The sequence below is a fragment of the Piliocolobus tephrosceles genome, chromosome 8 (genome assembly GCF_002776525.5).
Source record: "Piliocolobus tephrosceles isolate RC106 chromosome 8, ASM277652v3, whole genome shotgun sequence".
Classification (NCBI taxonomy): Eukaryota; Metazoa; Chordata; class Mammalia; order Primates; family Cercopithecidae; genus Piliocolobus; species Piliocolobus tephrosceles.
The window spans coordinates 12,517,284-12,545,062 of NC_045441.1; the positions used below are offsets into that span (position 1 = coordinate 12,517,284).

Sequence of the window (27,779 nt, forward strand, 5' to 3'; positions counted from 1 at the left end):
TTTTTTTTTTTTTTTTTGAGATGGAGTCTCACTCTGTCGCCCAGGCTGGAATGCAGTGGCGTGATCTCAGCTCACTGCAACCTCCGCCTCCCGGGTTCAAGCGATTCTTGTGCCTCAGCCTCCTGAGTAGCTGGGACTACAGGCATGCACCACCACACCTGGCTAATTTTTGTATTTTTTGTAGAGACAGGGTTTCACCATGTTGGCCAGGCTGGTCTTGAACTCCTGACCTCAAGTCATCCTTCTGCCTCAGCTTTCCAAAGTGCTGGGATTACAGGCGTAAGCCACCTTGCCCAGCCTCTGTCCCTTCATTTAAACTCATGTCTCCTGACCAAATTGTCTGTAAGACTAAAATAAATGTGAGAAACAAGGAGTCTCCCAAAAACAGGGAGTGAGGAAGGCTTGGGAACTGCACGTGTTCATTTGTTGGGTCCAGAACATGGATCCACTCTCTTCCCACAATCTGCAGAGCAAGTTTCAGGCAGGGCTGATACTGCCTGCTGCGCAAGGGTGAGGAGGGCAAGCAAGGGATGGCCAGCGCTCCTGGATGTTGCTTCTGGCCATTTCCCACCTCTCCCAGCTCCCACTCATCCTGATATCCTGCCTTACACCCAGCCACCCTGAACTTCTCATAACCAGAGTCTGCACACCACTCCCCCTTTTACAGGACCGTTCCCTTGGCTTGCCTGGCAAACTCGGGTCCTGGGCCCTTCTCTGCCAGGTCCCCCAGACACCTGCTCCTCCTCTAGTGTTTTGTTTTGTTTTCTGAGACAGGGTCTCACTCTGTCACCCAGGATGGATCATGCAGTAGCATGATCGTGACTCACTGCAGCATCACACTTTTGGGCTCAAGCAATCTTCCCACCTCAGCCTCATGAGTAGTGGTGACTCTAGGCACATGCCACCAGGCCCAGTTAATTTTTTCTATTTTTGTATTTTTTGTAGCGATGGGGTCTTACTACGTTGGCCAGGCTAGTCTCGAATTCCTGGTCTCCAGCAGTCCTCCTGCCTTGGCCTCCCAAAGTGCTGGGATTGTAGGCATGAGCTACCCTCCTCTAGTATTTCTGTAGCTTAGGTGAACTTCTGCTGTTCTAGGTACCCACAGTTCACCATCTACCTCCCCACTCGTCTACGAGACCCTTGAAGGTAGGAATGTGACTTTCCTCTGTTTTCCCCAGGCTCAGTTATAGAGTCAGCTGTGGGCAACTGCTTGGGAGGCGCTGGTTAAGCCGAATGGAGGAACCAGTGGAGCTGAGATGCCTGTGCCTGCAGCCACCAGACCCTGGCTGAGCTCTCTCCAAGGTTGTTACCTGGAGGCCATGGAGTGGAACTTCTGGAAGGCAAGAGAGAGGGAGGTTAAGGCTAGAAGGTGCGAAGCCAAGGCACTGTTGGGAAGGGGAAGACCCTGGCGGGTATGGGGACAGGACACCCTCCTGTCCACTCACCCGGATGAACTCGTGGTGGCCCTCATTGCCGAACTCTTCCAGCACACACTCGGCTTGGGCCAGCCGCTCCCGGGTTCCCTGGGCCTGCTCCAGCTGCATGTCCAGGGAGGCCACCAGGCCACGGGTGTGACCCCCTATCCCCTCCAGGCAGCGGGCCTTCTCCTCGTCCACCAAGTGGTGCAGCTCCTGGAACTCACGGCGGATCACCCAGCTGAAGACATCCGACTCATTCTGGGACAGGGAGGGCTGGTCACTGCAGTGTCACAGCCAAGCTGCCAGGCTCTGTCTGGCTGGCCTCAGGGTCCCCAGGGCCTTCCTGACTGGGCTGGTCCTGGGACCTGAGACCCAGGGGAGGCTGCATGGCCTGACGCCGGGCAGGGAGTTCACGCCATGCTTGGGGAGCCCTGGATGGCCATGGGGAGGGTGACCCCAGCTCCCATTTCAAATAGAGTGGCTCTGCTTTGGCACGTTTTAATTTTTTTTTTTTTTTTTTTATTTAAGAGACAGGGTCTCACTCTGTTGCCCAGGCTGGAGTGTACTGGCATGATCATAGCTCACTGTAGCCTTGACCTCCCAGCCTCAAGCAATCCTCCCGCCTCAGCCTTCTGAGTTGCTGGGATTACAGATGCATGCCGCCACATCCCGCTTTGCCTATGTCAGCTGTCAAATGTGCATGGAAGATTTGGTTTTATCACAGAGTTCCACACCTGAAGGAGAGCAGGAAGCCCTGGGTGAGCAGGCTTCACTGTGAGGGAGCCAGAACTCCCTGCGGAACCCTGAGCTCTGCCTCCACCAGGCAGGGCTGATACCGCCCGCTGCGCAAGGGTGAGGAGGGTAAATGAGGGATGCCCAGTGCTCCTGGATCTTGCTCAGCTCCTGTTTCTGTTTCACAGCCACCTCCAGGGCTGGGGCTCCACACCTCCCAGCCCCATATGCCTCTTATTTCGGGAGATCTGCCAGGGCCCAGGACTGCCAGCCTCTCCATGCCTGTGCACCCAGGTACTGGGAAGGCACCGTGACAGGCTGGCAAGGTCAAGCAGACACAGGTGGCACAGGGGCGGAGGAGTCACGCCCATGCTTTGAGCTGTTTACCCCCTGGGACTCAAGTCCTGGGTTATCTCAGTCTCAAGGACACAGAGGGCAAAAGCCAACCTGGAGCCAGTCCTGACAACAACTGGATTGAATTCCCCTGAGAGGATTTGCACTTTCCCCACCCTGCCCCGGAATGCTTTGAGCTCTGGCTTTCTATGGAAGGCCTGGTTTTCTGTAAAGGACCAGTGAGAACTGAGCTCTACAGGAAAGTGAAGGTGGCCAGTCCCAGGCAAGGGGTAGAGGGAAGGGCACTCACAACAATTCGGGTCCGGTTGTTCACCAGTTTGGCGATGAGCTCATCCACCTTCTTCTGCTCCTGCTTCAGCTCAGAGATGAGGGCTGCGAGCTCCTCCTGGAGGCAACAGGCCATGGCCCCATGAGCAGCTGATCTCTCCTCCTCTCAGCTCCTTGGGTCACCTTCTTGGGAGTACCCCAATGGCCACAAGCACTCCCAGGGAAACCAGGGTGGGAACCAGAGCCACCCAAGTATCCTTGAGTCCAAAACAGGTTAAATTGTTCAAGAATAGTCCAGGCACAGTATCTCATGCCTGTAATTCCAGCACTTTGGGAGACTGAGACAGGACTTCACTTGAGGTCAGGAGTTTGAGACCAGCCTGGCCAACATGGTGAAACCCCATTTCTATTAAAAATACAAAAATTAGCCAGGTGTGGTGGTGCACACCTGTAGTCCCAGCTGCTTGGGAGGCTGAGGCACGAGAATCACTTGAACCTGGGAATCAGAAGTTGCAGTGACCCCACACCATGCCACTGCACTCCAGCCTGGGTGACACAGTGAGACTCTGTCTCAAAAAATAAATAGATAAATAAAATAAAATAAAATAATTCAAGAATATTCTAGTCTGGGCACAGTGGCTCATGCCTGTAATCCTAGCACTTTAGGAGGCCAAGATGGGAGGATCACTTGAGGTTAGGAGTTTGAGACCAGCCTGGGCAACATAGTGAGATCCCATCTCTTAATTTTTTTTTTAAGAATATTCTGGGCCGGGCACGGTGGCTCAAGCCTGTAATCCCAGCACTTTGGGAGGCGGAGACGGGCGGATCACGAGGTCAGGAGATCGAGACCATCCTGGCTAACACGGTGAAACCCCGTCTCTACTAAAAAAAAAATACAAAAAAAACTAGCCGGGCGAGGTGGCGGGCGCCTGTAGTCCCAGCTACTCGGGGAGGCTGAGGCAGGAGAATGGCGTGAACCCGGGAGGCGGAGCTTGCAGTGAGCTGAGATCCGGCCACAGTACTCCATCCCGGTCGACAGAGTGAGACTCTGCCTCAAAAAAAAAAAAAAAAAAAGAATATTCTGCATTGACAGCAGGAACTTCCCAGGCGTAAGAGGGTCTCGATGTCACCCCTCTGCATGACATGGAGAGAGTCACTAAATGTTACAGCTACTGGAAGTCACCATATGATGCTGGCAATTCCTGGATTGAATGCTGCCTGTAGGGGACCCACCAGATGGACTCTGTGGTCACCAGCAGATCCTGAATTAGTGGGTATTTAATCAGGAGCCATCACCAAAAGGCCAGCGCCAGGTGAGGCTAATTCTAGGGCCAGTGCTGCTTACCTAGGCCTGGGTTAAACCTGGTGAATCCCCACGCCTATAAACACCTGAATCCATTCCTGGTGGACTTGGACACAGCACGGATTTGCGACCTCCCCAGGCTGACATAAATGCACTTCTCCTGGACTGCCCTGGCCCCAAATCTGGCCCAGCTTTGGGGGTGCCAACCGGGACTCCTGGACCACCAGCTACTCAATGACTTGACCACAGCCCCCATCGGTTTGTACTCATGCAGTGCACGGAATCTTTGGCTTGGATCGTGCCCAAGCACCAGAGAGCTGCAAGGGGCTTTCAGGAAGGGAGTTGGGTAAAGAACAAAGCACTTGCTGGCATAAATGGACAGAGTCCTTGCTCTGGAGAATGAGGCTTCAGAACATCTCAAAGCGGCCCCAGAAGGGCATTCCAATGCCACCCTCCCCAGGCAGACAGACGGGACTCATTCCTTCCCAGTGACAGGAACTAAGTTATGCAAATCAATGCACCCATCAATCGAGCATCTCAAGATCTCAATAAACAGGAGGCAACAGGAACACCCAAAAGAGGGCAATAAATGAGTGCAATTTAGTTACATTCTGTGTTGCAGCAGAGAAGAGCCTTGGGATCATCAAAACCCAAATCTGGCTGGGTGCAGTGGCTCACGCCTGGAATCCCAACACTTTGGGAGGCCGAGGCAGGAGGATCACTTAAGGCCAGGAGTTTGAGTCCAGCCTGGACAAAATAGTGAGACCCTGTCTCTCAAAAAAAAAAATTAAGCCCAAATCTAAAACAGGGACCCAAGCTGGGCCGCTGGATCCTAACCACAAAGGACAGACAAGCTCCCAGCCTGTTTCCCTCCCTCCTTCCCATCAACTAATAAAACATAAATTCAGCTTCCTCACCTGCAGTTGGCTTCCACCTTCCAGACTCCCCCAAACCTGCTCTTGTCAAGAGAATCAGTTCTTACTGCTATATCTAACACTTTTCAGTCCTCAGAGATATTTCACACAAGTGATCTCCTCCTTCAGTGCTCTCTCTGATTTCCGGAAGGCCACACTCAGCCAGTGTTACCGCTCTGAGGATTCTTTCTATCCCTTTTCAGGGCTCTCTCCCACTCAATCCAGATTTTAAGCCTGGTACCCCTTGGGGTCATCATCGATGTCTTCCCTTATCACTATGTAGACTCTCCTGGATTGGTCTTCTCCATCAAAGGGGACTTCAGTGACCTCTTGCCCTGAGCCGCATCGCTGTCCTGGTCTACACGCCCCCCACCCTGACTGCACATCCCCAGGCACCTCCTGCTCCACCTGCCCATGACAGATCCTTCCCTGCGATCACTTCATCTGTGCAAGGGGAAATTACAGAGCTGGAGTCAACCTCCCGTCCCTCACCCTCCTTGCTACACACAATTGTCAGGGTTTTTTTCTTTTCGAGATTTGTCTTTGGTCTGCCCCAGGCCTTTGTCCCAGTTCCCACCGACTTAGGTCCTGGCACCCTCATCTCTCTCTGTCCTTCTGCCTCACCCTCAAAGCTCCCCTCTGCCAGAGGGATCTGAGCACATCACCACCGGCTTCAAACCCTCCAGCCCCTGCCTTGCTCCCTCATCCTGTGAATAAACTCCAAATCCCTTCCTGGGTCACACTGGCCTCTCCAGACCCTGGCCACAGCTTACCTCGCTGGCCCTATCTCGCCCCTACTCATGCTCCCTCCAGCTTTATGCTGGGATTACAGGAGTGGCCACTGCACCCGGCCAACCAGGCTAATTTTGAAATTTTTGTAGAGACAGGGTCTCACTATGTTGCCCAGGCTGGTCTCAAACTCTTGGGCTCAAGTGATCCACCCACCTTGGCCTCCCAAAGTGCTGTTATTATAGGCATAAGCCACCCAGCCACGTGTTTTATAACAGGTGGTTTATATATATAACACCCAGCCAGGTATTACTATTACTCGTCTTAAAGAATGATCTGCTAGGTTTGGTGATGGCCTACAAAGGCAGGAATTCACTGATTCAGCATTTTGGACATTTACAGTGTGCCAGGTATGGCTCCAGGCACTGAAATACACCAGGGGACAAAATGAAGTCCCCATCCTCATGCACTAGAGCGTGCAAACAGGGGAGTGTCCAGAAACAAACAAGGAGCCTAAGGCAGTGGCACATGCCTATAATTCCAGCACTTTGGGAGGCCCAGGCAGGATTGTTGGAGGCCAAGGAGTTCAACACCAGCCTGGGCAACATAACAAGACCCCATTTCTACAAAACATAAAAAAATGAGCTGGGCATGGTGGTGTGCACCTGTAGTCCCAGCTACTCAGGAGGCTGAGGTGGGAGGATTGCTTGAGCCTAGGCGTTGGTGGCTGCAGTGAGCCATGATCACACCACTGCACTCCAGCCTGGGCAACAGAGTGAGATGCTGTCTCCAAAAAGAAAGAAGAAAAAGAAAGGAGAGAGAGAGAGGGAAGAGAGAGAGAGGAAGAGGGGGGAGAGAGGGAAGAGAGAGAGAGAGGGAGAGGGGGAGAGAGAGAGGGAGAGGGAGAGAGAGAGAAGAGAAAGAATAAAAAGAAAAACAACCAGAACTGCAAATAAAAAAAAAAAAAAAAAAAGGAAGGAGCGAGCAGGTGACACCAGGGAGCTCCCCATCCTGTGCATGTGGCTTCAATCCTCGGCACCTGGGTTGAGCTGCCGCTCAAATGCTAAGGAATGAATGCGCCAGGGCAGGGCTGGAGGGAAATCGAGGATAGCTGGATGCTTTTTGGTGCCAGGTGATGGCGCCAGAGAGCACAGGATCCGGTCCCCGCGGGCCCCGCCAGCCCCGCTGCACCGTCGCTCCTCACCTTCCTGCGGCTGTAGACGGTGGAGACGGGCGTGACCGGGTGGTGCTGGTGGGAGCCCAGCAAACCGCAGAGGCCACAGATGAGCTCCTGGTCCTTCTCGCAGAAGAGGCTGAGCGGGTTCCGGTGGTGCACGCAGACCGTGGGCTCCGGGTCCCCAGGGAGCCTCAGGGCTTCGATCACCCGAGCCAGGGAGACGTTGGGCGGCGGGGAGCTGCTGCCGTCCACCGCCTGCCGGCACACGGGGCAGCGCAGCTCCGCGTCCAGGTGGCAAGACAGGGAGACCAGGCAGCCCTTGCAGTAGGAGTGGCCGCACCGCAGCATCAGGGGCTCTTTGAAGACCTCCAGGCAGATGGGACACTGAAGCCGGTCCTCCAGCTCGGGCAGGCTCACCTGCCAAGCCATCCACACTCACTGCCCGGGATGAAACACAGGCATCGGTCCTCAGTCCTGTCCTCTCCCCTCCCTCTGTCCAGCACTCACCCACCACCCTCAACCCTAAGGAGCACCAGAATTTTAGAGGAAACACTTTCAGTCCTGGATCCCAGTCCTAACCCACATGACCTTGGGCCCTAGTTTCCCCAGCTGTAAACCAAAAGACTGCAATGAAAAAACTGGTCCCTTGAAGATACGTGTGTGTGTGTGTATGTTTACATTTTTTACTCAAATTTGGAGACAAGCATGAAAGGGGCCATCTGCAGGGTCATTTGCAATGACACTAATAATGCAAGGTCCAGCCCCAGCAGGCATCTGGACCTAGAACTGGACAGCAAAACCCAGGCAAACTCTCCACCTTCTAGATCAGTTCCCAAACTTTCGAGAAACTGTTGAAAGCATAGGTGTAATAGATCTACAGGCCCACCTTCAAAAGTGCTTCAAGAGGTCTCCAGTGAGACCCAGAACTCTACATTTATAGGTGACACTCCCAGGTAATTCTAGAGAGCCTGGAACAAGGCCTCTACCCTGATCTCCCACCTGCTCCCCTACTAAAGCTTGTCAATGAGACAGGAAAAGCAGCAGCAGCCCCCAGGGAGAGCCCAACATTGGAATACCTGGCTTCTCACGATCCGCTGGGCCTCCCACTACGGCCTCAGGCCAGCATCACTCATCCGATGGATCGATGGATCGAGAGATTGCTCAGCCTTTTCTTCTTCCCAGCAGGGAAACAGCAGGCACAGAGACAGAAGTGGGGAGTGCAGCTGGACGCCTGCACCACTGCCTGGCCTCTGCCCCTTCTCTCCTCCCCTTTCCCAGCAACACTCCTGTGTCCCCAAGGTCACCGGAATCAGGTGGAAACTGGGTTACATCACGGGACTGGGGAGGCAGCCTTTGTTGGGCCTGCTCTGATAACATTCAGGTGCTGGCCTTGGCCGCTGTGGGGGAGGGGCAGAAACAGAGGGACTGGGCACACCGTCCACACCTCACGACCCTGACAGGAGCAGACAGGTGCTGGGAAACAGTTCTTTCTGAATCTCAAACTCTTGCTCTTACTCTCCTTTTTTGCGGGGAGGGGCTTGGGGGGCAGGGGAAGACAGCATCTTGCTCTGTTGCCCAGGCTGGAGTGCAGTGGCGTAGTCACAGCTCACTGCAGCCTCCAACTCCTAGGCTCAAGCCATCCTCCTACCTCAGCTGCCTGAGTAGCTGAGACTGCAGGCGCATGCCACCATGCCAAGCTAATTTTTTTAAAAAATTTTGTAGGTACTGGGTTTCAGCTTCTGGGCTCAAGCAATCCTCCCTCCTTGGCCTCCCAAAGTGCTGGGATTACAGGCCTGAGCCTTACTGCACCCAGCCTTCCCTCTCTCTTTTTTTCTAATACAAACTAGCAGATGATGGTTCGATCTATTTAATTTTTTTATTTTATTGTTTTATTTATTTTAGTAGAGACAGGGGTCTTGCTTTGTTGCCTGGGCTGGTTTTGAACTCCTGGGCTCAAGCAATCCTCCTGCCTCAGCCTCCCAAAGTGCTGGGATTACAGGTATGAGCCACCAAGCCTGGCCTCTTTTTTATTTTATTTTTTGAGATGGAGTCTTGCTCTGTCACCCAGGCTGGAGTGCAGTGGCACCATCTCAGCTCACTGCAACTCCGCCTCCTGGGTTCATGCCATTCTCCTGCCTCAGCCTCCCCAGCAGCTGGGACTATAGGCGCACGCCGCTACACCCGGCTAATTTTTGTATTTTTAGTAGAGACAGGGTTTCACCATGTTAGCCAGGATGGTCTCGATCTCCTGACCTTGTGATCCGCCCACCTCGGCCTCCCAAAGTGCTGGGATTACAGGTGTGAGCCACTGCGCCTGGCCACTTAGATTTTTTTAATTGAGGTATAACATATACAAGTGTGCAAATCTTAACCACACAGCTTGATAAACACTTGATGTTTATCCTCCCACCTCAGCCCCCCGAAGTGCTGGGATTACAGGTGTGAGCCACCAAGCCTGGCCTCTTTTTTTTTTTTTTTTAAAGAGATTTGAAGGTACCTTTTTTAAGAATTTTAAAATCAAGGTATAACATATACAAGTGTGCAAATCTTAACCACAGTTTGATAAACACCTGCTGTACGTACACACACGCTGAAGAGCAAGATGTAGTGTTTCCAGAAAGCTCCCTCCTGCCTCCTCCCAGTCATAACTCCTAACAAGGACAGCCACTGTCCTCATTACCATGTTGTCATGTGGCCTGTTTTTGAATTTCACATGAACAGCATCATATAGAATGTACTCTTTTGTGTCTGGTTTCTTTCACTCAATAATATTGAATTGTGAGTTGTTTTTTTTTTTTTTTTTTAATGTGAAGTCTTTCAACGTTTAGAAAATCAATGACACTCTGCTATACAGGTTTTGTTTGTTTTTTGAGACAGAGTTTCACTCTTGTTGCCCAGGCTGGAGCACAGTGGTATGATCTCCGCTCACTGCAACCTCCACCTCCCGGGTTCAAGTGATTCTCCTGCCTCAGCCTCCCAAGTAGCTGGGGTTACAAGCGCCCGCCACCACGCCCAGATAATTTTTTGTATTTTTAGTAGAGATGGGGTTTCATCATGTGGGCCAGGCTGGTCTCAAACTCCTGACCTCGAGTGATCCACCTGCTTTGGCCTCCCAAAGTGCTGGGATTACAGGTGTAAGCCACCACACCTGGCCTGTTACACAGTTAATGAATATTATGGTCATGGTATACTGCTGTGGTTTGAATGTATCCTCCTAATTTCATGTGTTGGAAACTTAACTCCCAATTGGGGCAGTATTGAAAGTTGGCTACAGCCTACGCCTATAATCCCAGCACTTTGCGAGTCCAAGACGGGAGGATTGCTTGAAGTCGAGAGTTCAAGACCAGCCTGGGCAACAAAGCTACAAACCATCTTTCCAACAAGTTAAAAACTGAAAAATAAATTAGGTGGGCCTGGTGGTGCACATCTGTAATCCCAGCTACTGGGGAGGCTGAGGCAGAAGGATCTCTTGAGCCCAGGAGGTGGGGGCTGCAGTGAGCTGAGTTCCATCACTGAACTCCAGCCTGGGCTCAGAGCCAGCCTCTGTCAATCAATCAATCAATCAATCAATCAATCAGTGTCTCGTCTGGGCCTAAATTTCTCTAGAACACAATAGAAGAAGGAAAGTGGAAGAAGGTGGAAGTAACCCACAGCTGGGAGCCCTGAACTCTGCTGGTGGCAGATGGCTCTCATGTCCTCACCAGGTTGCCCTGCAATCACATGCTGCATCGTTTTTCCTGAACCTGCCCCACGTGCCCCACCACGCAGCCACTCCGAGGGTTCCTTCAAGGGCGGCAGCCCTGTCACGTGTTCCAAAAGTGCTCCCCTGTGCCCTGACGGCCTCGCCATGTGTCCCATCATGCCCCACACGCTCCCACTGTGTGCCCCACCTCGCACCCATGCCCCATCATGTTCTGCGTGCTCGTTAGGTGCCCCAATATTCCCCGCGGGCTCCCATTACGTACCCAGCCTCACGCCCCTACAAGTTCCCCATCATGCTTTCTGTCGCTCCAGTTAGGTGCCCCATCATGCCCCGCGCGCTCCAATTACGTGCCCCACCTAAACCCCCCACGTCCGTGCCCCATCATGCCCCGCACGCTCCGGTTACAGGCCCTGCCTCGCGCTCCCTCACGTGCCCCATCAGGCTCTGCGCGCTCCCATTCTGTGCCACCACCTCACGCCCCTGCACGTGCCCAACGTGCCCTGCGTGGTCGCGTTACGTGTCCCATCACGTTTCGTGCGCTCCTATTACCGGCCGCACCTCGCACCTCACCGCGCGGCATAAGTAGTTCCAGAGCTCGCGAGAGCCAGGGCGGTTGGCGGCAGTTGGAACGAAATGATGAGTGCCTTCTCGTGGCCCCAGAATGGAATGCCGCCATCAGTAGGGTCTGCCGGGTATAAAGCGGCCTTCGGAACCAAAGTCACAGCTAGGGAGGGCAGCGGGGCGCACCAGGCTGAAGGCTCACGCCACAGGGCGGGCAGCAAGGACATGGGGGAAAGCGCCTCAAACCAGGGAGTCCTGGAAGGGGACGACGCCCCCGGCCAGGTGAGGGCCCAGACGTTTCAGGGCGTCAACGACGAGGGGTGGCCGGGTGGCTCTGACGCCTGGCTTTCATTCTCCACCAGTCCCTGTACGAGCGGTTAAGTCAGAGGATGTTGGACATCTCGGGGGACCAGGGCGTGCTGAAGGATGTCATCCGAGAAGGAGCTGGAGACCTGGTGGCGCCTGATGCTTCGGTGCTAGGTGTGCCCTGGGGCGGTTTGTCCGCAGGATCCATGTCATCGCACTCTCTGTTGGGGAAAGAGAGGCCACATTTTCAAAAAGCATTTAATGGGGTTGGAAATGCTTTGTTTGAAGTGGATTTTTGTTTTTGAAATGGGGGCTCGCTGAGTTGTCCAGGCTGGAGTGCCATGGTGCGATCATAGCTTACTGCAGCCTCCACCTCCTGAGCTCAAGTGATTCTCCAGCCTCAGCCTCCCAAATAAGGGATTTACAGACGCGATCCACCATGCTCGGCTAATTTTTAATATTTTTGTAGAGATGGGGGACTCTGTATGTTGCCCAGGCTGGTCTCAGACTCCTGGACCCAAGTGATCCTCTCACCTCAGCCTCCCCAGTAGCTGGGATTACAAGTATGAGCGGCTGCTTCCAGCCTGAATTAGTTTTTTTAAGAGGAAAGCTAGGGACCCCTATGTCCCCTTTGTGTGATGCTTCCACGAAGCTCTTGAACCTCTGAGCTGAAGGGCAGGCACCCAAAATGCAGAGAGAAGATTTATTCCTGTACCTTAGTGTGTCGGGCAGCTTAAGCTCATCTGATCGCTTTGTTTCTGTGTGATAATGAGACTGGAGGCATGGGTGTTTTGGGTCCATTTTCTTTACTCTCTTTCTTCTATCCTAGTGAAATACTCTGGATACCTGGAACACATGGACAGACCCTTCGATTCTAATTACTTTAGGAAAACTCCTCGGCTAATGAAACTTGGAGAGGGTAAATTCAGAGTGGGAGCTGGAGGAGAAGGGATTGTTTAGGGGCGAGATGAGGCAGAATACCTCAGGCTGGGAAGTCTGCTCAGAGCACAGGTTCTTTGAGTTGACTTTGCTGAGGTTGGGTTTTGGTGAAACAGCCATGTTCTCTCCCCTTGAGACCTGGGCATTTGTGAGATGGCTTAACAGGCAAGGTATCTTTGCACTCTGACTTAACTAACCACTGGGAATGTTTCTTTGTTCATTTATTAAGTAAAAATCGATCGAATGCTTACTTCTCACAATACATGGTGAAAAGAGAGGATGTACTGAGAAGATTAGAACATCTCCACCCTTAAGGACCTCACAATGTAGTGGAGGAGACTGACCTGCACTCAGCTCACTTGGTAGAATCAGATGAGTGCCTGGGAGGTGAAAGCAGTGTTGTGGGTCTGCTTAATGGAGGCATGATTAATTCTAGCTGGGAGGTGCAGGGAAGGCTTTCTGGAATAGGGGGCATTTGAACTGAGCCCGGAAGTTTGAATAAAATTTCTATCGGTAGAAGCTGGGCATAGGCTCAGGAGGAAGACATTGCAGGAAGAGGGAACTGTGTGAGGGAGACATGGAGGCCAAAGTACTGCTGACTTAGAAGGGGAAGAAACTGATAGCATTGAGCAGGATACTGAGCAAGCTTCACCCACCTTCTTTGTGTCTTCTTACAGATATTACACTGTGGGGCATGGAGCTGGGTCTTCTGAGCATGCGGAGAGGAGAGCTGGCCAGGTTTCTGTTCAAACCGAACTACGCCTATGGAACTTTGGGCTGCCCTCCCTTAATCCCCCCAAACACCACTGTCCTGTTCGAGATTGAGCTGCTTGACTTCCTAGACTCTGCTGAGTCGGACAAGTTTTGTGCTCTCTCAGCTGTAAGTTCCAAAGCACAGATGTCAGCACTTTACAGAGAGAGAGGAACAGGTTGCTGTTTTTGGTAATTCTTCTAGATAGCTTGCCCTGCTGCTGATTGTCCGCTCCAGGGTCCCCCCGCGGCGCCTGTGCGATGGTGGCAGAGTTCCTCTGCTTCCTAGTCTGTGTTTGTCTTAGTAATAGCTCTCATGTGTAGATAAATGCGCTGGGGCGAGGTAAGGCTGTGAGTTTAAGGATTTGTGGTTTGAACTGATTTTCCGGTCACCCTTTGCCTAGTTCTCCCTGTGAGACAGCACTTGCTTTTCATCATTATTTGGTTTCCAGCAAGGCAGGCATTGGTAGCTCATAACTAGGGTGACTGGATAATTGAGTGTCCAGCCCAGCACAGGTGAGAGTAAAAGGGGCTATTCACTGGAGGGGTTACCCATGACGTCGGGTTTAAACTGAGACAGTCCCAGGCAAACTGGAATGTATGGCCACTGTCCTTACCACTTAAGTCTTGCCTCCTCTTTGTAGCCTTTCACTTAACCCTGTCCCTTAGATGCAGGGCTTCTGACCCCGTCAGCAGTCACAGGCACTGTCTTTATCATGCCATCTTACACTGACTCTATCTGTGGCCTTAGAGGTCCTTCCCAGGTTTTATATCTTCACATGGTATCTCTCCAGCTAAATTGTCAGCACTCCAAGTGACGGAGCTCACCCTTTTTTCATCCTTCCAAGATTAGAGTTATTTGCAGATGCCTGGTCCCACCTGTGGTGTACTGGTTTAGGATCTGTGGGGGTGGGGCCGGGACCAAAGAGGCTCTATGGGTGACTCTGAAGATGGCCAGGGTAGAGCATCACGACCATAAAGACCACCAGGGCCCTGAGCAAACCAAGACCTGTTTGATGCTTGGTGGCCAAATAGTGGTTTTGAGCACTGACTTCTGTGCTTGGCAAGCTCCATCAGTTTCTAATTCCCTGGGAGGCTGCTTTCTCAGAGAACATCGGGGGAAGACTGAAGAAGTAGACTTCCTTCTGTCTCTAGTGTGTAAAATGGGACCGGTTGTAACACCTGTGTGGCCTCTGTCAGATTCAGAAGTGACTCCAACACAGAAGGCTGTAAACAGAAGTGCATGATCTGAAAAAGAAGAGCTCACAGCTGTAGTAACACTTCTTTCTTTCAATTACTTTTTTTTTTTTTTTTTAAATGGAGACGTGTTCTCACTGTGTTGCCCAGGCTGGTCTCGAACTCCTGGGCTCACGCGTACTAACACTTTGCTTGTAGTGTTATGGCTTTTGGGTTTCCCTGCTGAGTATTCCTGTCTCTGGTCCTCAGGAGCAGCAAGACCAATATCCACTTCAGAAGGTCCTTAAAGTGGCAGCTACAGAACGGGAGTTTGGCAATTACCTTTTCCGCCAGAATCGTTTCTTTGATGCCAAAGTGAGATATAAAAGGGTAAGAATGATTTAAAAGTTAAGTGTAAGTTTAGATCCTGAAAACTTCGTTGTTTAAAAAACAGACTTTTTTTTTTTTTTTTTTTTGAGACAGAGTCTTACTCTGTCGCCCAGGCTGGAGTGCAGTGGCACAATCTCGGCTCGCTGCAAGCTCCACCTCCCGGGTTCACACCATTCTCCTGCCTCAGCCTCCCAACTCGCTGGGACTACAGGTGCCCGCCAGCTAATTTTTTTATATTTTTAGTAGAGATGGGGTTTCACCATGTTAGCCACGATGGTCTCGATCTCCTGACCTCATGATCCACCCGCTTCGGCCTCCCAAAGTGCTGGGATTACAGGCGTGAGCCACCGCGCCCGGCAAAAAAACAGATTTTTGTCTTTCTCCCTACTTTCCATGAGCAGCCATTAAGAAAAACCTCATTTTAAAAAACCCTCATGCCAGGCCAAGGCGGGTGGATCACCTGAGGTCAGGAGTTTGAGACCAGCTTGGCCAACATGGTGAAACCCCATCTCAAATATAAAAATTAGCCAGGTGTGGTGGTGGGTGCCTGTAATCCCAGCTACTTTGGAGGCTGAGGCAGGAAAATTGCTTGAACCTGGGAGGTGGAGGTTGCAGTGAGCCAAGACAGCATAATTGCACTCCAGCCTGGGGAACAAGAGTGAAACTCCATCTCAAAAAAAAAAAAAAAAAGTCTTGTTCTGAGCTCAAAGCTAACGACAACAACAAAATCTTATTACCACTTAGGTTCCTGTTCCTTTCTACGTGACCTGTGTTTTTCCTCTGTAGAGATGAAGATCATTTTTCCCAGCATTTCTAAATTTTACAGTGATGTGCCTCTGTGTGTATGTATTTTAAAATTTGTGTTGAGCCCATGGTGTATCTTTTCATTCAGGAAACTTTTCCTCCACTCTGGGAAACTTTCTTGAGTTATTTCTTTGATACTTTACTGTTGTTCCCTCTGCCATCTTTTTCTGGAACTCCTATTATCAGACCTCCTGCACTGAGCTTCTGGCTGTCCCTACCCACGCAAACTAGTTTCCATCTTTTCTCCTGTTTGTGTCATTGTCTGGAAGCTTTCCTTGACTTTTGGCCACCTCTTCTGATGAATTTTTCATTTAAAATTGTGGGGCCAGGCACAGTGGCTCACACCTATAAGTCCAGCACTTTGGGAGTCCAAGGTGGGAGGATGGCTTGAAGCCAGGAGTTAAAGATCAGTCTGGGCATCATAGCAAGATCCCATCTCCACAAAAAATAAATTTTAGGAAATTGAAGGGCTCTTTGTTCTTCCCCTCCCCAGCATTCTGTTCTTGTTTCATGACTATATTATTTCATATATTTAGACTGTTGATTATAATTTAATCTCATTCTTTTTCTGTTTGGTTTTTCTACATATTGGGGACTGTGTCCTTTTGCACTAAGTTTTTCAATGACCTAAAGATGGTTTATTTCTCACTCATGTAAAAGGTTAGATTAGAGGTATGCAAGCCAGGGCCAGTTGGTGACTCTGCTCCAGACATTTTCACATACCCAGTTCTCATTTCTAGGGTGGGACTCTGGCCTTGTAGTCCAGGATGAGGGTCTCTGAGTTCTAGCAGCAGAAGGAAAGAAAGGCTGGGGACATGTACGGCTCTGTTAAGGAAGGTTCTTGTCATATGACACTTCTACTGAATTATGTTTTCCAGAACCTCTTCTCCAGGCCTTGCCTAGCTGCAAAGAAGGCTAGCAAATATCTATATTCTGGTTGTACACATTCCTGGCCAAAAAAAAAAAAGTCCTGTTACTATGAAGGAAGGGAGAGCAGCTGCTGGGAGACAGGAGGCCCCCTCTTTCATGGAGGCTTTCCTCAAATGGCTGGTGATCTTTGATCACTAAGATTTAAAGGAGACATCACAGAGCTGATTGGGAACTCCAGGCACTTGGTGGGGCAGGTGTCAGTGTGGTGAAAGAGAGACTGCACACGTCAGAGTGCGTAGGTGTTTTCTCAGGGTCCATTGAGTCCTTCTCTTTCTGCCCCGTGCACATGCCGAGGGACCAGCATTCTGGGAGCCAAGCAGGGCTGCAGGACAGAGGTTCTCACTGTCTGGTGTTGAGATTCCCTTTCATAGCCCCATTACCAGTATACTCACCTTCCTTCCGTCTGCTCCAGCCTGCCCCCAAGTCAAGGGCCTCATTGGTTCCATTCTCCCAGAAAGTAGACCTCGTGATTCCTGAGGCCATCTGGACACGTAGGGACAATGAGGGTGGGGGGAACATTTTGCCTGACCTCCTTTTTTCAGCCCCACCAGATAGCTCTAATTCCTGGTTCCATCGGTTCCCAGGTCTTTCCAGGTTCTGAGGGGCAGATCAGTCCCTTTTACATTGTCACCATTCTGTGAAGTCACCACACTGCCACCCACCCTGACCCCTTGGGTTTATTGGTCCTTTTCCTGTCCTTTGCTCATGTTAGAGTACTACCTGTCTTAGTCCCTTAGGGATGGAGAAAGTAGGGATGTGTGTGGAGCCTGCCTTGCTGAGCTAGAGGTTTTGCATGTCTTTTCCTAGTGCAAAGTTTCTCAGTCTTTGGAGCAGCGGACTAACATTGTCACCACCACTGTGTCTCCACCTTTTGCTCAGCATTTTCTGGGTCACACAAGAAGTATTGGGGTTCCTGCTTTCAAGGGATTTGAATCTAGGGAGATAAAATGCAGTTCCAACAGCTAACCAATATCAGTGGTCTGAATGTTTGTGTCTCCCCAAAATGTGTATGTTGAAACCTAATCATCTGTGATATTAGGAGGTGGGGCCTTTGGAAGGTGATGAGGTCATGAGGATGAAACGCTCATGAATGGAGTTAGTGGCCTTATAAAAGAGGTCCCTGAGCGCTGTCTTGTCCCTTCCACCATAAACTCTCGGCAGGAAAAAAGATGAGCAAAGGTATGGAAGTGATCAGAACCTATTCAGGCCACAGTTGGTAGATTCCTAGTCAGAAATATAGGTTACATCTAAGGAATCATAGGAGGCGGCCACATTCAGGAAGACATTCAAATATGCGTGGGTGGATTTGGGCTTGAAGAAGTGAATGGCAGGGAACCACTGAGGAAGAGTGTGTTGATCAAAGTCATATTCGGGGAAGAGGTAGTAGTTGTGCTGGAGCTCGTGAAAACTCAAAATTTCAATTGTAAAATTTTCAGGAGTTTTGTGCCCTGGTTAATGTCACTTTGGTAGCTTGAAATCAGCTCTGGTAGGAATATTTACAGCACAGGAATAGGCAAATGCTACAAAGCAGGGCTCCGCCTCCCCCCGAGAGCTGGCTATTAAACATGTACCGTCACGCCACTGTGTGCAGGACATGTCAAATGACAAACTTCATTTTAATGAGGATCTGTTTCATGTTAGGCACTGTGCTGGGTGTGCTGCGCCTAAACCTGTTAACGGGATCCAGGAATGTGTTAAAGCAGTTGTGAGTTGTGCAAATAGAAGAAAAAGCTCTGGAAGTACTTCCACAAAATGGATGGTTAGACTTGATGAAGTTGTATATATAAGAGATCAAGGAAACAGAAGAAGGGAATTACTTGAAGCTTCCTGGTATGAGAAAAAATTTTAAACCAAGGAATAACTGGGAAATGAATGTGTTACTTTCAATTTTGATTACTCATGGGAATGAGCAGGTAAACGGGCCTGTAGAAAACTGTTTCCTGGTGACAACTGGCTTCACGATTTCATTTGGGTATGAGAGCAGGGTTCAGGCATGAGGTTCCAGCTTGTGATGTGAACGGGACCCGAATCCATTCGGTAGGTGTGGAGACAGTTGATGGAAACTTGCCTGGTGAATGCTCAGAGTTTAGAGACGGAAGGGAAGACCAAGGAAGACTCATGACTTTCTGCCTGTGCTGCCATCTCCGGACACATTTTCCAGTTCTTCTGATTTTTTGGTTTTATTTTTGTTTGTTTGTTTGTTTGTTTGTTGATTTTGTTTTGTTTTGAGACAGAGTCATGCTCTGTCTCCCAGCCTGGAGTGTATTGGCGCCATCTCAGCTCACTACAACCTCCGCCTCCCGGGTTCAAGCGATTCTCCTGCCTCAGCCTCCCAAGTAGCTGGGATTACAGGCACTCACCACCACGCCCAGCTCATTTTTTGTATTTTTAGTAGAGACAGGGTTTCCGTGTTGGCCGGGCTGATCTTGAACTCCTGACCTCAGATAATCTGCCCACCTCAGTCTCCCAAAGTGCTGGGATTCCAGGTGTGAGCCCCCCACCCCCGGCCTTCCAATTCTTCCATTCTACTTGCACCTTCCAAATGGAGTCCCAGGGAGTGCAGGCTCTGCCTTCACCCATTTTTATTGTTTTACTATTTTTTTGTTGAGATATGATTCACATGCCATAAAATGTGTGCTTCTAAAGTATCCAATTCAGTGGTTTTTAGTATATTCACAAAGTTGTGCAACCATCACTACTATCTAATTCTGGAACATTTTCCTCACCCCGAAATGAAACTCACAATTCTTTGGCCCCAGATAGCCTCTGTTCTCCTTTGTTTCTATGGATTTGCCTATTCGGGACATTTTGTGTAACTATAATTGTCAAATATGTGTCATTTTGTGGCTGGCGTCTTTCACTTAGCATGTCTTTGAGGTTCATCCATGTTGTAGCATGTACAAACCTCATTCTTTTTTGTGTTTTGTTTTTTTTTTTTTATTATTTTTTTTTGTTTTTTTTTTTTTTGTTGTTTTTTTTTTTTTTTTTTTTGCTTTTTTTTTATTATACTTTAAGTTCTAGGGTACATGTGCATAACGTGCAGGTTACATATGTATACATGTGCCATGTTGGTGTGCTGCACCCATCAACTCGTCAGCACCCATCAATTCATCATTTATATCAGGTATAACTCCCCAATGCAATCCCTCCCCCCTCCCCCCTCCCCATGATAGGCCCCAGTGTGTGATGTTCCCCTTCCCGAGTCCAAGTGAGCTCATTGTTCAGTTCCCACCTATGAGTGAGAACATGCGGTGTTTGGTTTTCTCTTCTTGTGATAATTTGCTAAGAATGATGGTTTCCAGCTGCATCCATGTCTCTACAAAGGACGCAAACTCATCCTTTTTTATGGCTGCATAGTATTCCATGGTGTATATGTGCCACATTTTCTTAATCCAGTCTGTCACTGATGGACATTTGGGTTGATTCCAAGTCTTTGCTATTGTGAATAGTGCCGCAATAAACATACGTGTGCATGTGTCTTTGTAGTAGCATAATTTATAATCCTTTGGGTATATACCCAGTAGTGGGATGGCTGGGTCATATGGTACATCTAGTTCTAGGTCCTTGAGGAATCGCCATACTGTTTTCCATAATGGTTGAACTAGTTTACAATCCCACCAACAGTGTAAAAGTGTTCCTATTTCTCCACATCCCCTCCAACACCTGTTGTTTCCTGATTTTTTAATGATTGCCATTCTAACTGGTGTGAGATGGTATCTCATTGTGGTTTTGATTTGCATTTCTCTGATGGCCAGTGATGATGAGCATTTTTTCATGTGTCTGTTGGCTGTATGAATGTCTTCTTTTGAGAAATGTCTGTTCATATCCTTTCCCCACTTTTGGATGGGGTTGTTTGTTTTTTTCTTGTATATTTGTTTGAGTTCTTTGTAGATTCTGGAAATGAGCCCTTTGTCAGATGAGTAGATTGCAAAAATTTTCTCCCATTCTGTAGGTTGCCTGTTCACTCTGATGGTAGTTTCTTTTGCTGTGCAGAAGCTCTTTAGTTTAATGAGATCCCATTTGTCAATTTTGGCTTTTGCTGCCGTTGCTTTTGGTGTTTTAGACATGAAGTCCTTGCCCGTGCCTATGTCCTGAATGGTACTACCTAGATTTTCTTCTAGGGTTTTTATGGTATTAGGTCTAACATTTAAGTCTCTAATCCATCTTGAATTAATCTTCGTATAAGGAGTAAGGGAAGGATCCAGTTTCAGCTTTCTACTTATGGCTAGCCAATTTTCCCAGCACCATTTATTAAATAGGGAATCCTTTCCCCATTTCTTGTTTTTCTCAGGTTTGTCAAATATCAGATGGTTGTAGATGTGTGGCATTATTTCTGAAGGCTCCGTTCTGTTCCATTGGTCTATATCTCTGTTTTGGTACCAGTACCATGCTGTTTTGGTTACTGTAGCCTTGTAGTATAGTTTGAAGTCAGGTAGCGTGACGCCTCCGGCTTTGTCCTTTTGACTTAGGATTTTCTTGGCAATACGGGCTCTTTTTTGGTTCCATATGAACTTTAAAGCAGTTTTTTCCAATTCGGTGAAGAAACTCATTGGTAGCTTGATGGGGATGGCATTGAATCTATAAATTACCTTGGGCAGTATGGCCATTTTCACAATATTGATTCTGCCTATCCATGAGCATGGTATGTTCTTCCATTTGTTTGTGTCCTCTTTGATTTCACTGAGCAGTGGTTTGTAGTTCTCCTTGAAGAGGTCCTTTACATCCCTTGTGAGTTGGATTCCTAGGTATTTTATTCTCTTTGAAGCAATTGTGAATGGAAGTTCATTCCTGATTTGGCTCTCTGCTTGTCTGTTACTGGTGTATAAGAATGCTTGTGATTTTTGCACATTAATTTTGTATCCTGAGACTTTGCTGAAGTTGCTTATCAGCTTAAGAAGATTTTGGGCTGAGACGATGGGGTTTTCTAAATACACAATCATGTCATCTGCAAACAGGGACAATTTGACTTCCTCTTTTCCTAACTGAATACCCTTGATTTCTTTCTCTTGCCTGATTGCCCTAGCCAGAACTTCCAACACTATGTTGAATAGGAGTGGTGAGAGAGGGCATCCCTGTCTTGTGCCAGTTTTCAAAGGGAACTTTTCCAGTTTTTGCCCATTCAGTATGATATTAGCTGTGGGTTTGTCATAAATAGCTCTTATTATTTTGAGGTACGTTCCATCAATACCGAATTTGTTGAGCGTTTTTAGCATGAAGGGCTGTTGAATTTTGTCAAAAGCCTTTTCTGCATCTATTGAGATAATCATGTGGTTCTTGTCTTTGGTTCTGTTGATATGCTGGATTACGTTGATTGATTTGCGAATGTTGAACCAGCCTTGCATCCCAGGGATGAAGCCCACTTGATCATGGTGGATAAGCTTTTTGATGTGCTGCTGAATCCGGTTTGCCAGGATTTTATTGAGGATTTTTGCATCGATGTTCATCAGGGAGATTGGTCTAAAATTCTCTTTTTTTGTTGTGTCTCTGCCAGGCTTTGGTATCAGGATGATGCTGGCCTCATAAAATGAGTTAGGGAGGATTCCCTCTTTTTCTATTGATTGGAATAGTTTCAGAAGGAATGGTACCAGCTCCTCCTTGTACCTCTGGTAGAATTCAGCTGTGAATCCATCTGGTCCTGGGCTTTTTTTGGTGGGCAGGCTATTAATTGTTGCCTCAATTTCAGAGGCTGCTATTGGTCTATTCAGGGATTCAACTTCTTCCTGGTTTAGTCTTGGAAGAGTGTACGCGTCCAGGAAATTATCCATTTCTTCTAGATTTTCTAGTTGATTTGCGTAGAGGTGTTTATAGTATTCTCTGATGGTAGTTTGTATTTCTGTGGGGTCGGTGGTGATATCCCCTTTATCATTTTTTATTGCGTCTATTTGATTCCTCTCTCTTTTCTTCTTTATTAATCTTGCTAGCGGTCTGTCAATTTTGTTGATCTTTTCAAAAAACCAACTCCTGGATTCATTGATTTTTTGGAGGGTTTTTTGTGTCTCTATCTCCTTCAGTTCTGCTCTGATCTTAGTTATTTCTTGCCTTCTGCTAGCTTTTGAATGTGTTTGCTCTTGCCTCTCTAGTTCTTTTAATTGTGATGTTAGAGTGTCAATTTTAGATCTTTCCTGCTTTCTCTTGTGGGCACTTAGTGCTATAAATTTCCCTCTACATACTGCTTTAAATGTGTCCCAGAGATTCTGGTATGTTGTATCTTTGTTCTCATTGGATTCAAAGAACATCTTTATTTCTGCTTTCATTTCGTTATGTACCCAGTAGTCATTCAGGAGCAGGTTGTTCAGTTTCCATGTAGTTGAGCGGTTTTGATTGAATTTCTTAGTCCTGAGTTCTAGTTTGATTGCACTGTGGTCAGAGAGACAGTTTGTTATAATTTCTGTTCTTTTACATTTGCTGAGGAGTGCTTTACTTCCAATTATGTGGTCAATTTTGGAATAAGTGTGATGTGGTGCTGAGAAGAATGTATATTCTGTTGACTTGGGGTGGAGAGTTCTATAGATGTCTATTAGGTCCGCTTGGTGCAGAGATGAGTTCAATTCCTGGATATCCTTGTTAACTTTCTGCCTCGTTGATCTGTCTAATGTTGACAGTGGAGTGTTGAAGTCTCCCAGTATTATTGTATGGGAGTCTAAGTCTCTTTGTAAGTCTCTAAGGACTTGCTTTATGAATCTGGGTGCTCCTGTATTAGGTGCATATATATTTAGGATAGTTAGCTCTTCCTGTTGGATTGATCCCTTTACCATTATGTAATGGCCTTCTTTGTCTCTTTTGATCTTTGATGGTTTAAAGTCTGTTTTATCAGAGACTAGGATTGCAACCCCTGCTTTTTTTTGTTCTCCATTTGCTTGGTAGATCTTCCTCCATCCTTTTATTTTGAGCCTATGTATGTCTCTGCATGTGAGATGGGTCTCCTGAAGACAGCAGACTGATGGGTCTTGACTCTTTATCCAGTTTGCCAGTCTGTGTCTTTTAATTGGAGCATTTAGTCCATTTACATTTAAGGTTAATATTGTTATGTGTGATCTTGATCCTGCCATTATGATATTAACTGGTTATTTTGCTCATTAGTTGATGCAGTTTCTTCCTAGGCTCGATGGTCTTTACATTTTGGCATGTTTTTGCAGTGGCTGGTACCGGTTGTTCCTTTCCATGTTTAGGGCTTCCTTCAGGGTCTCTTGTAAGGCAGGCCTGGTGGTGACATAATCTCTAAGCATTTGCTTATCTGTAAAGAATTTTATTTCTCCTTCACTTATGAAACTTAGTTTGGCTGGATATGAAATTCTGGGTTTAAAATTCTTTTCTTTAAGAACGTTGAATATTGGCCCCCACTCTCTTCTGGCTTGTAGAGTTTCTGCCGAGAGATCTGCTGTCAGTCTGATGGGCTTCCCTTTGTGGGTAACCCGACCTTTCTCTCTGGCTGCCCTTAAGATTTTTTCCTTCATTTCAACTTTGGTGAATCTGGCAATTATGTGTCTTGGAGTTGCTCTTCTGGAGGAGTATCTTTGTGGCGTTCTCTGTATTTCCTGAATTTGAATGTTGGCCTGCCCTGCTAGGTTGGGGAAGTTCTCCTGGATGATATCCTGTAGAGTGTTTTCCAATTTGGTTCCATTTTCCCCCTCACTTTCAGGCACCCCAATCAGACGTAGATTTGGTCTTTTGACATAATCCCATACTTCTTGCAGGCTTTGTTCATTTCTTTTTCTTCTTTTTTCTTTTGGTTTCTCTTCTCGCTTCATTTCATTCATTTGATCCTCAATCGCTGATACTCTTTCTTCCAGTTGATCGAGTCGGTTACTGAAGCTTGTGCATTTGTCACGTATTTCTCGTGACATGGTTTTCATCTCTGTCATTTCGTTTATGACCTTCTCTGCATTAATTAGTCTAGCTGTCAATTCTTCCACTTTTTTTTCAAGATTTTTAGTTTCTTTGCGCTGGGTACGTAATTCCTCCTTTAGCTCTGAGAGGTTTGATGGACTGAAGCCTTCTTCTCTCATCTCATCAAAATCATTCTCTGACCAGCTTTGATCCGTTGCTGGCGATGGGCTGTGCTCCTTTGCAGGAGGAGATGCGCTCTTATTTTTTGAATTTCCAGCTTTTCTGCCCTGCTTTTTCCCCATCTTTGTGGTTTTATCTGTCACTGGTCTTTGATGATGGTGACGTACTGATGGGGTTTTGATTTAGGTGTCCTTCCTGTTTGATAGGTTTCCTTCTGACTGTCAGGACCCTCAGCTATAGGTCTGTTGGAGATTGCTTGAGGTCCACTCCAGACCCTGTTTGCCTGGGTATCAGCAGCAGAGGTTGCAGAAGATAGAATATTGCTGAACAGCGAGTGCACCTGTCTGATTCTTGCTTTGGAAGCTTCCTCTCAGGGGTGTACTCCACCCTGTGAGGTGTGGGGTGTCAGACTGCCCCTAGTGGGGGATGTCTCCCAGTTAGGCTACTCAGGGGTCAGTGACTCACTTGAGCAGGCAGACTGCCCCTTCTCAGATCTCAACCTCCGTGTTGGGAGATCCCCTGCTCTCTTCAAAGCTGTCAGACAGAGTCGTTCGCGTTTCACAGGCTTCTACTCCTTTAGCTGAGCCCTGTCCCCAGAGGCGCAGTCTACAGAGACAGGCAGGTTTCCTTGAGCTGCTGTGAGCTCCACCCAGTTCCAGCTTCCCAGCGGCTTTAGTTACCTACTTAAGCCTCAGCGATGGCGGGCGCCCCTCCCCCAGCCTCGCTGCTGCCTTGCGGTTAGATTGCCGCAGACTGCTGTGTTAGCAAGGAGAGAGGCTCCGTGGGCGTGGGACCCTCCCGGCCAGGTGTGGGATACAATCTCCGGTGTGCCGGTGTTACAGCGCAGTATTGGGGTGGGAGTTACCCGATTTTCCAGGTGTTGTGTGTCTCAGTTCCCCTGGCTAGGAAAAGGGACTCCCTTCCCCCTCGCGCTTCCCAGGTGAGGCGATGCCTCGCCCTGCTTCAGCTCTCGCTGGTCGGGCTGCAGCAGCTGACCAGCACCGATTGTCCGGCACTCCCGAGTGAGATGACCCCAGTACCTCAGTTGAAAATGCAGAAATCGCCGGTCTTCTGTGTCGCTCGCGCTGGGAGTTGGAGACTGAAGCTGCTCCTATTCGGCCATCTTGCTCCGCCCTCCGTGTTTTGTTTTTTTTATGAGATGGAGTCTCTGTCGCCCACGCTGGTGTGCAATGGCATGATCTCAGCTCACTGCAACCTCCGCGTCCTGGATTCAAGCAATTCTCCTGCCTCAGTCTCCCAAGTAGCTGAGATTACAGGCACCCACCACCACACCTGGCTAATTTTTGTATTTTTAGTAGAGATGGGTTGTCACCACGTTGGCCAGGCTGATCTTGAACTTGTGACCTCAGATGATCCGCTACCTTGGCCTCCCAAAGTGCTGGGATTCCAGGCATGAGCCACCGTGCCCAGTCCCTCGTTCTTTTGTGAGGCTGCTTTTCCGGTGGATGGCTCTGCTGCTCTTTGTCCATTCGTCAGCTGGACATGTGGATTGTTTCAACTTCGTGACTATTATGACTGATGCAGTGAGCACTTATGTACAAGTTCTCATGTGAACGCCTGTTTTCAGTTTTCTCGGGTATGTGCCTAGGAGTGCCATTGCTGGATCATGTGGGAACTGTCAAGATTTTTGAGGAACTGCCAAACTTTCCTACAACAGCTGCACCATTTTACATTCCCACCAGTAATGTGCGAAGCTTCCAATTTCTCCACATCTTCACCAATACTTATTTTATATTTTTAAAGTGAGGCATCCTAGTGGGGGTGAAGTGATGTCTCACTGTGGTTTTGATTTCCATTTCCCTGATGACTAATGACATGGGACATATTTTCATGCATTTAATGACTATTTGTCTGTCTTTGGAAAAATGTCTATTCAGAGTCTATGCATATCAGAAAATTGGGTCGTTTGTCTTTACACTGAGGAGTAAATGTTGTTGATGTGCTCTGGATACTAGACCCTCAACAAATATAGGATTTGCAAATGCTCTATGCCGTTCTGTGGGCTGTCTCTTCACTGCCTTGGTAGTGTCCTTTGAAACATAAAAGTTTTATATTTTGATGAAGTCTAATTCTTTGGTTATTTGTGCTTTTGGTGTTATATCTAAGAAACCGTTTTCTAATCCAGGGTCACAGAAAGTTACACCTATGTGTTCTTCTAAAGTCTGATAGTTTTTTTTAAAAAAAAATATGAAATACTTCATGAATTTGCATGTCATCTTTGCACAGGGGCCATGCCGATCTTCTCCCTGTCTTTCCAGTTTTTAGTATACGTGCTGCCAAATCGAGTGCAGAGTCTTAGAGTGTTAACTTCTACTTTTAGGGCTATGCTTCACTTTAGTTAATTTTTACATCTAGTGTGAGGTAAACATTCTTTTGTATGTTGATAGCCTCTTGTCCCAGCACTATTTGTTGAAAAGACAGTTATTTTCTCCCATTGAAGGTCTGGACACCCTTACTGAAAAGCAGTTGACTATAGATATATAAATCTATTTCCGGACTTTGTTTGATTTCATTCATCTACATGTCTGTCCTTATGCTAGTGCTACACTGTCTTAATTACTGTGGCTTTAAGAAGTTTCATTTTTTGTTTATTTTTTTCTTTTAGTAAGTTTTGAAATTGGGAAATATGAGTTCTCCAGCTTTGTTCTTTCTCAAGAGTATTTTGGCTATTCGGGGTCCCTTGAATTTCCATATGACTCTTTTTTTTTTTTTTTTTTTTTTTTTTTTTTGAGCTGGAGTCTCGCACTGTCACCTAGGCTGAAGTGCAGTGGTATGATCTTGGTTCTCCACAACCTCCGCCTCCCATGTTCAAGTGATTCTCCTGCCTCAGCCTCCCATGTAGCTGGAATTACAGGCACCTGCCACCACGCCCAGATAATTTTGTATTTTTAGTAGAGATGGGGGGTCTCACCATGTTGGCCAGGTGGGTCTTGAACTCCCAACCTCAGGTGATCTGCCCACCTCGGCCTTCCAAATGCTGGGATTGTAAAGGCGTGAGCCACCGCACCTGGCCACCATATGAATTATCTAATCAACTTGTCTGTGTCTACAAAAAAGGATGTTGAAATTTTGGTAGGGTTGCATGAATCTGTTGACCAGTTGGGGAAATATTACCATCTTAATATTATGTCTTCCAATGAATGAACATGAGATGTTTTTCCATTTTAATTGAATCAACTTTAATTTCTTTTTTTTTTTTTTTTTTGAGACAGAGTCTCACTCTGTAACCCAGGCTGGAGTGCAGTGGCGCCATCTCAGCTCACTGCAAGCTCCACCTCCCGAGTTCATGCCATTCTCC

General features: G+C 48.0%; 2 protein-coding genes and 1 non-coding gene across 7 annotated transcripts in view; 1 reads left to right on the top strand and 2 right to left on the bottom strand.

Moving 5' to 3' along the window:
• Positions 1-7,341, bottom strand: part of TRIM50 (tripartite motif containing 50) — an 11,730-nt gene extending 4,389 nt beyond the window's left edge. The window contains exons 1-4 of one of the 2 annotated variants that reach the window (XM_023218696.1): positions 6,922-7,341; positions 2,794-2,889; positions 1,446-1,676; positions 1,311-1,330 (exon numbers count right to left, since the gene is read on the bottom strand). In XM_023218696.1, the coding sequence (XP_023074464.1) occupies positions 1,311-1,330; positions 1,446-1,676; positions 2,794-2,889; positions 6,922-7,323 (749 nt within the window). In that variant the 5' untranslated portion in view covers positions 7,324-7,341. Of the gene's footprint in view, positions 1-1,310; positions 1,334-1,445; positions 1,677-2,793; positions 2,890-6,921 lie in introns of both variants that reach the window. The other variant, XM_023218694.1, reaches the window with a different exon arrangement.
• Positions 7,342-11,121: 3,780 nt separating this feature from the next.
• FKBP6 (FKBP prolyl isomerase 6) overlaps positions 11,122-27,779 on the top strand; it is a 41,375-nt gene continuing 24,717 nt past the window's right edge. The window contains exons 1-5 of one of the 4 annotated variants that reach the window (XM_026456608.2): positions 11,122-11,440; positions 11,521-11,638; positions 12,294-12,383; positions 13,081-13,283; positions 14,600-14,719. In XM_026456608.2, the coding sequence (XP_026312393.1) occupies positions 11,231-11,440; positions 11,521-11,638; positions 12,294-12,383; positions 13,081-13,283; positions 14,600-14,719 (741 nt within the window). In that variant the 5' untranslated portion in view covers positions 11,122-11,230. The remainder of the gene's footprint in view (positions 11,441-11,520; positions 11,639-12,293; positions 12,384-13,080; positions 13,284-14,599; positions 14,720-27,779) is intronic. The other 3 variants (XM_026456610.2, XM_026456609.2, XM_026456611.2) reach the window with 3 other exon arrangements.
• LOC111532012 lies at positions 26,663-26,770 on the bottom strand. The gene has a single exon (XR_002728445.1). It is a non-coding gene; the product is annotated as a U6 spliceosomal RNA (small nuclear RNA).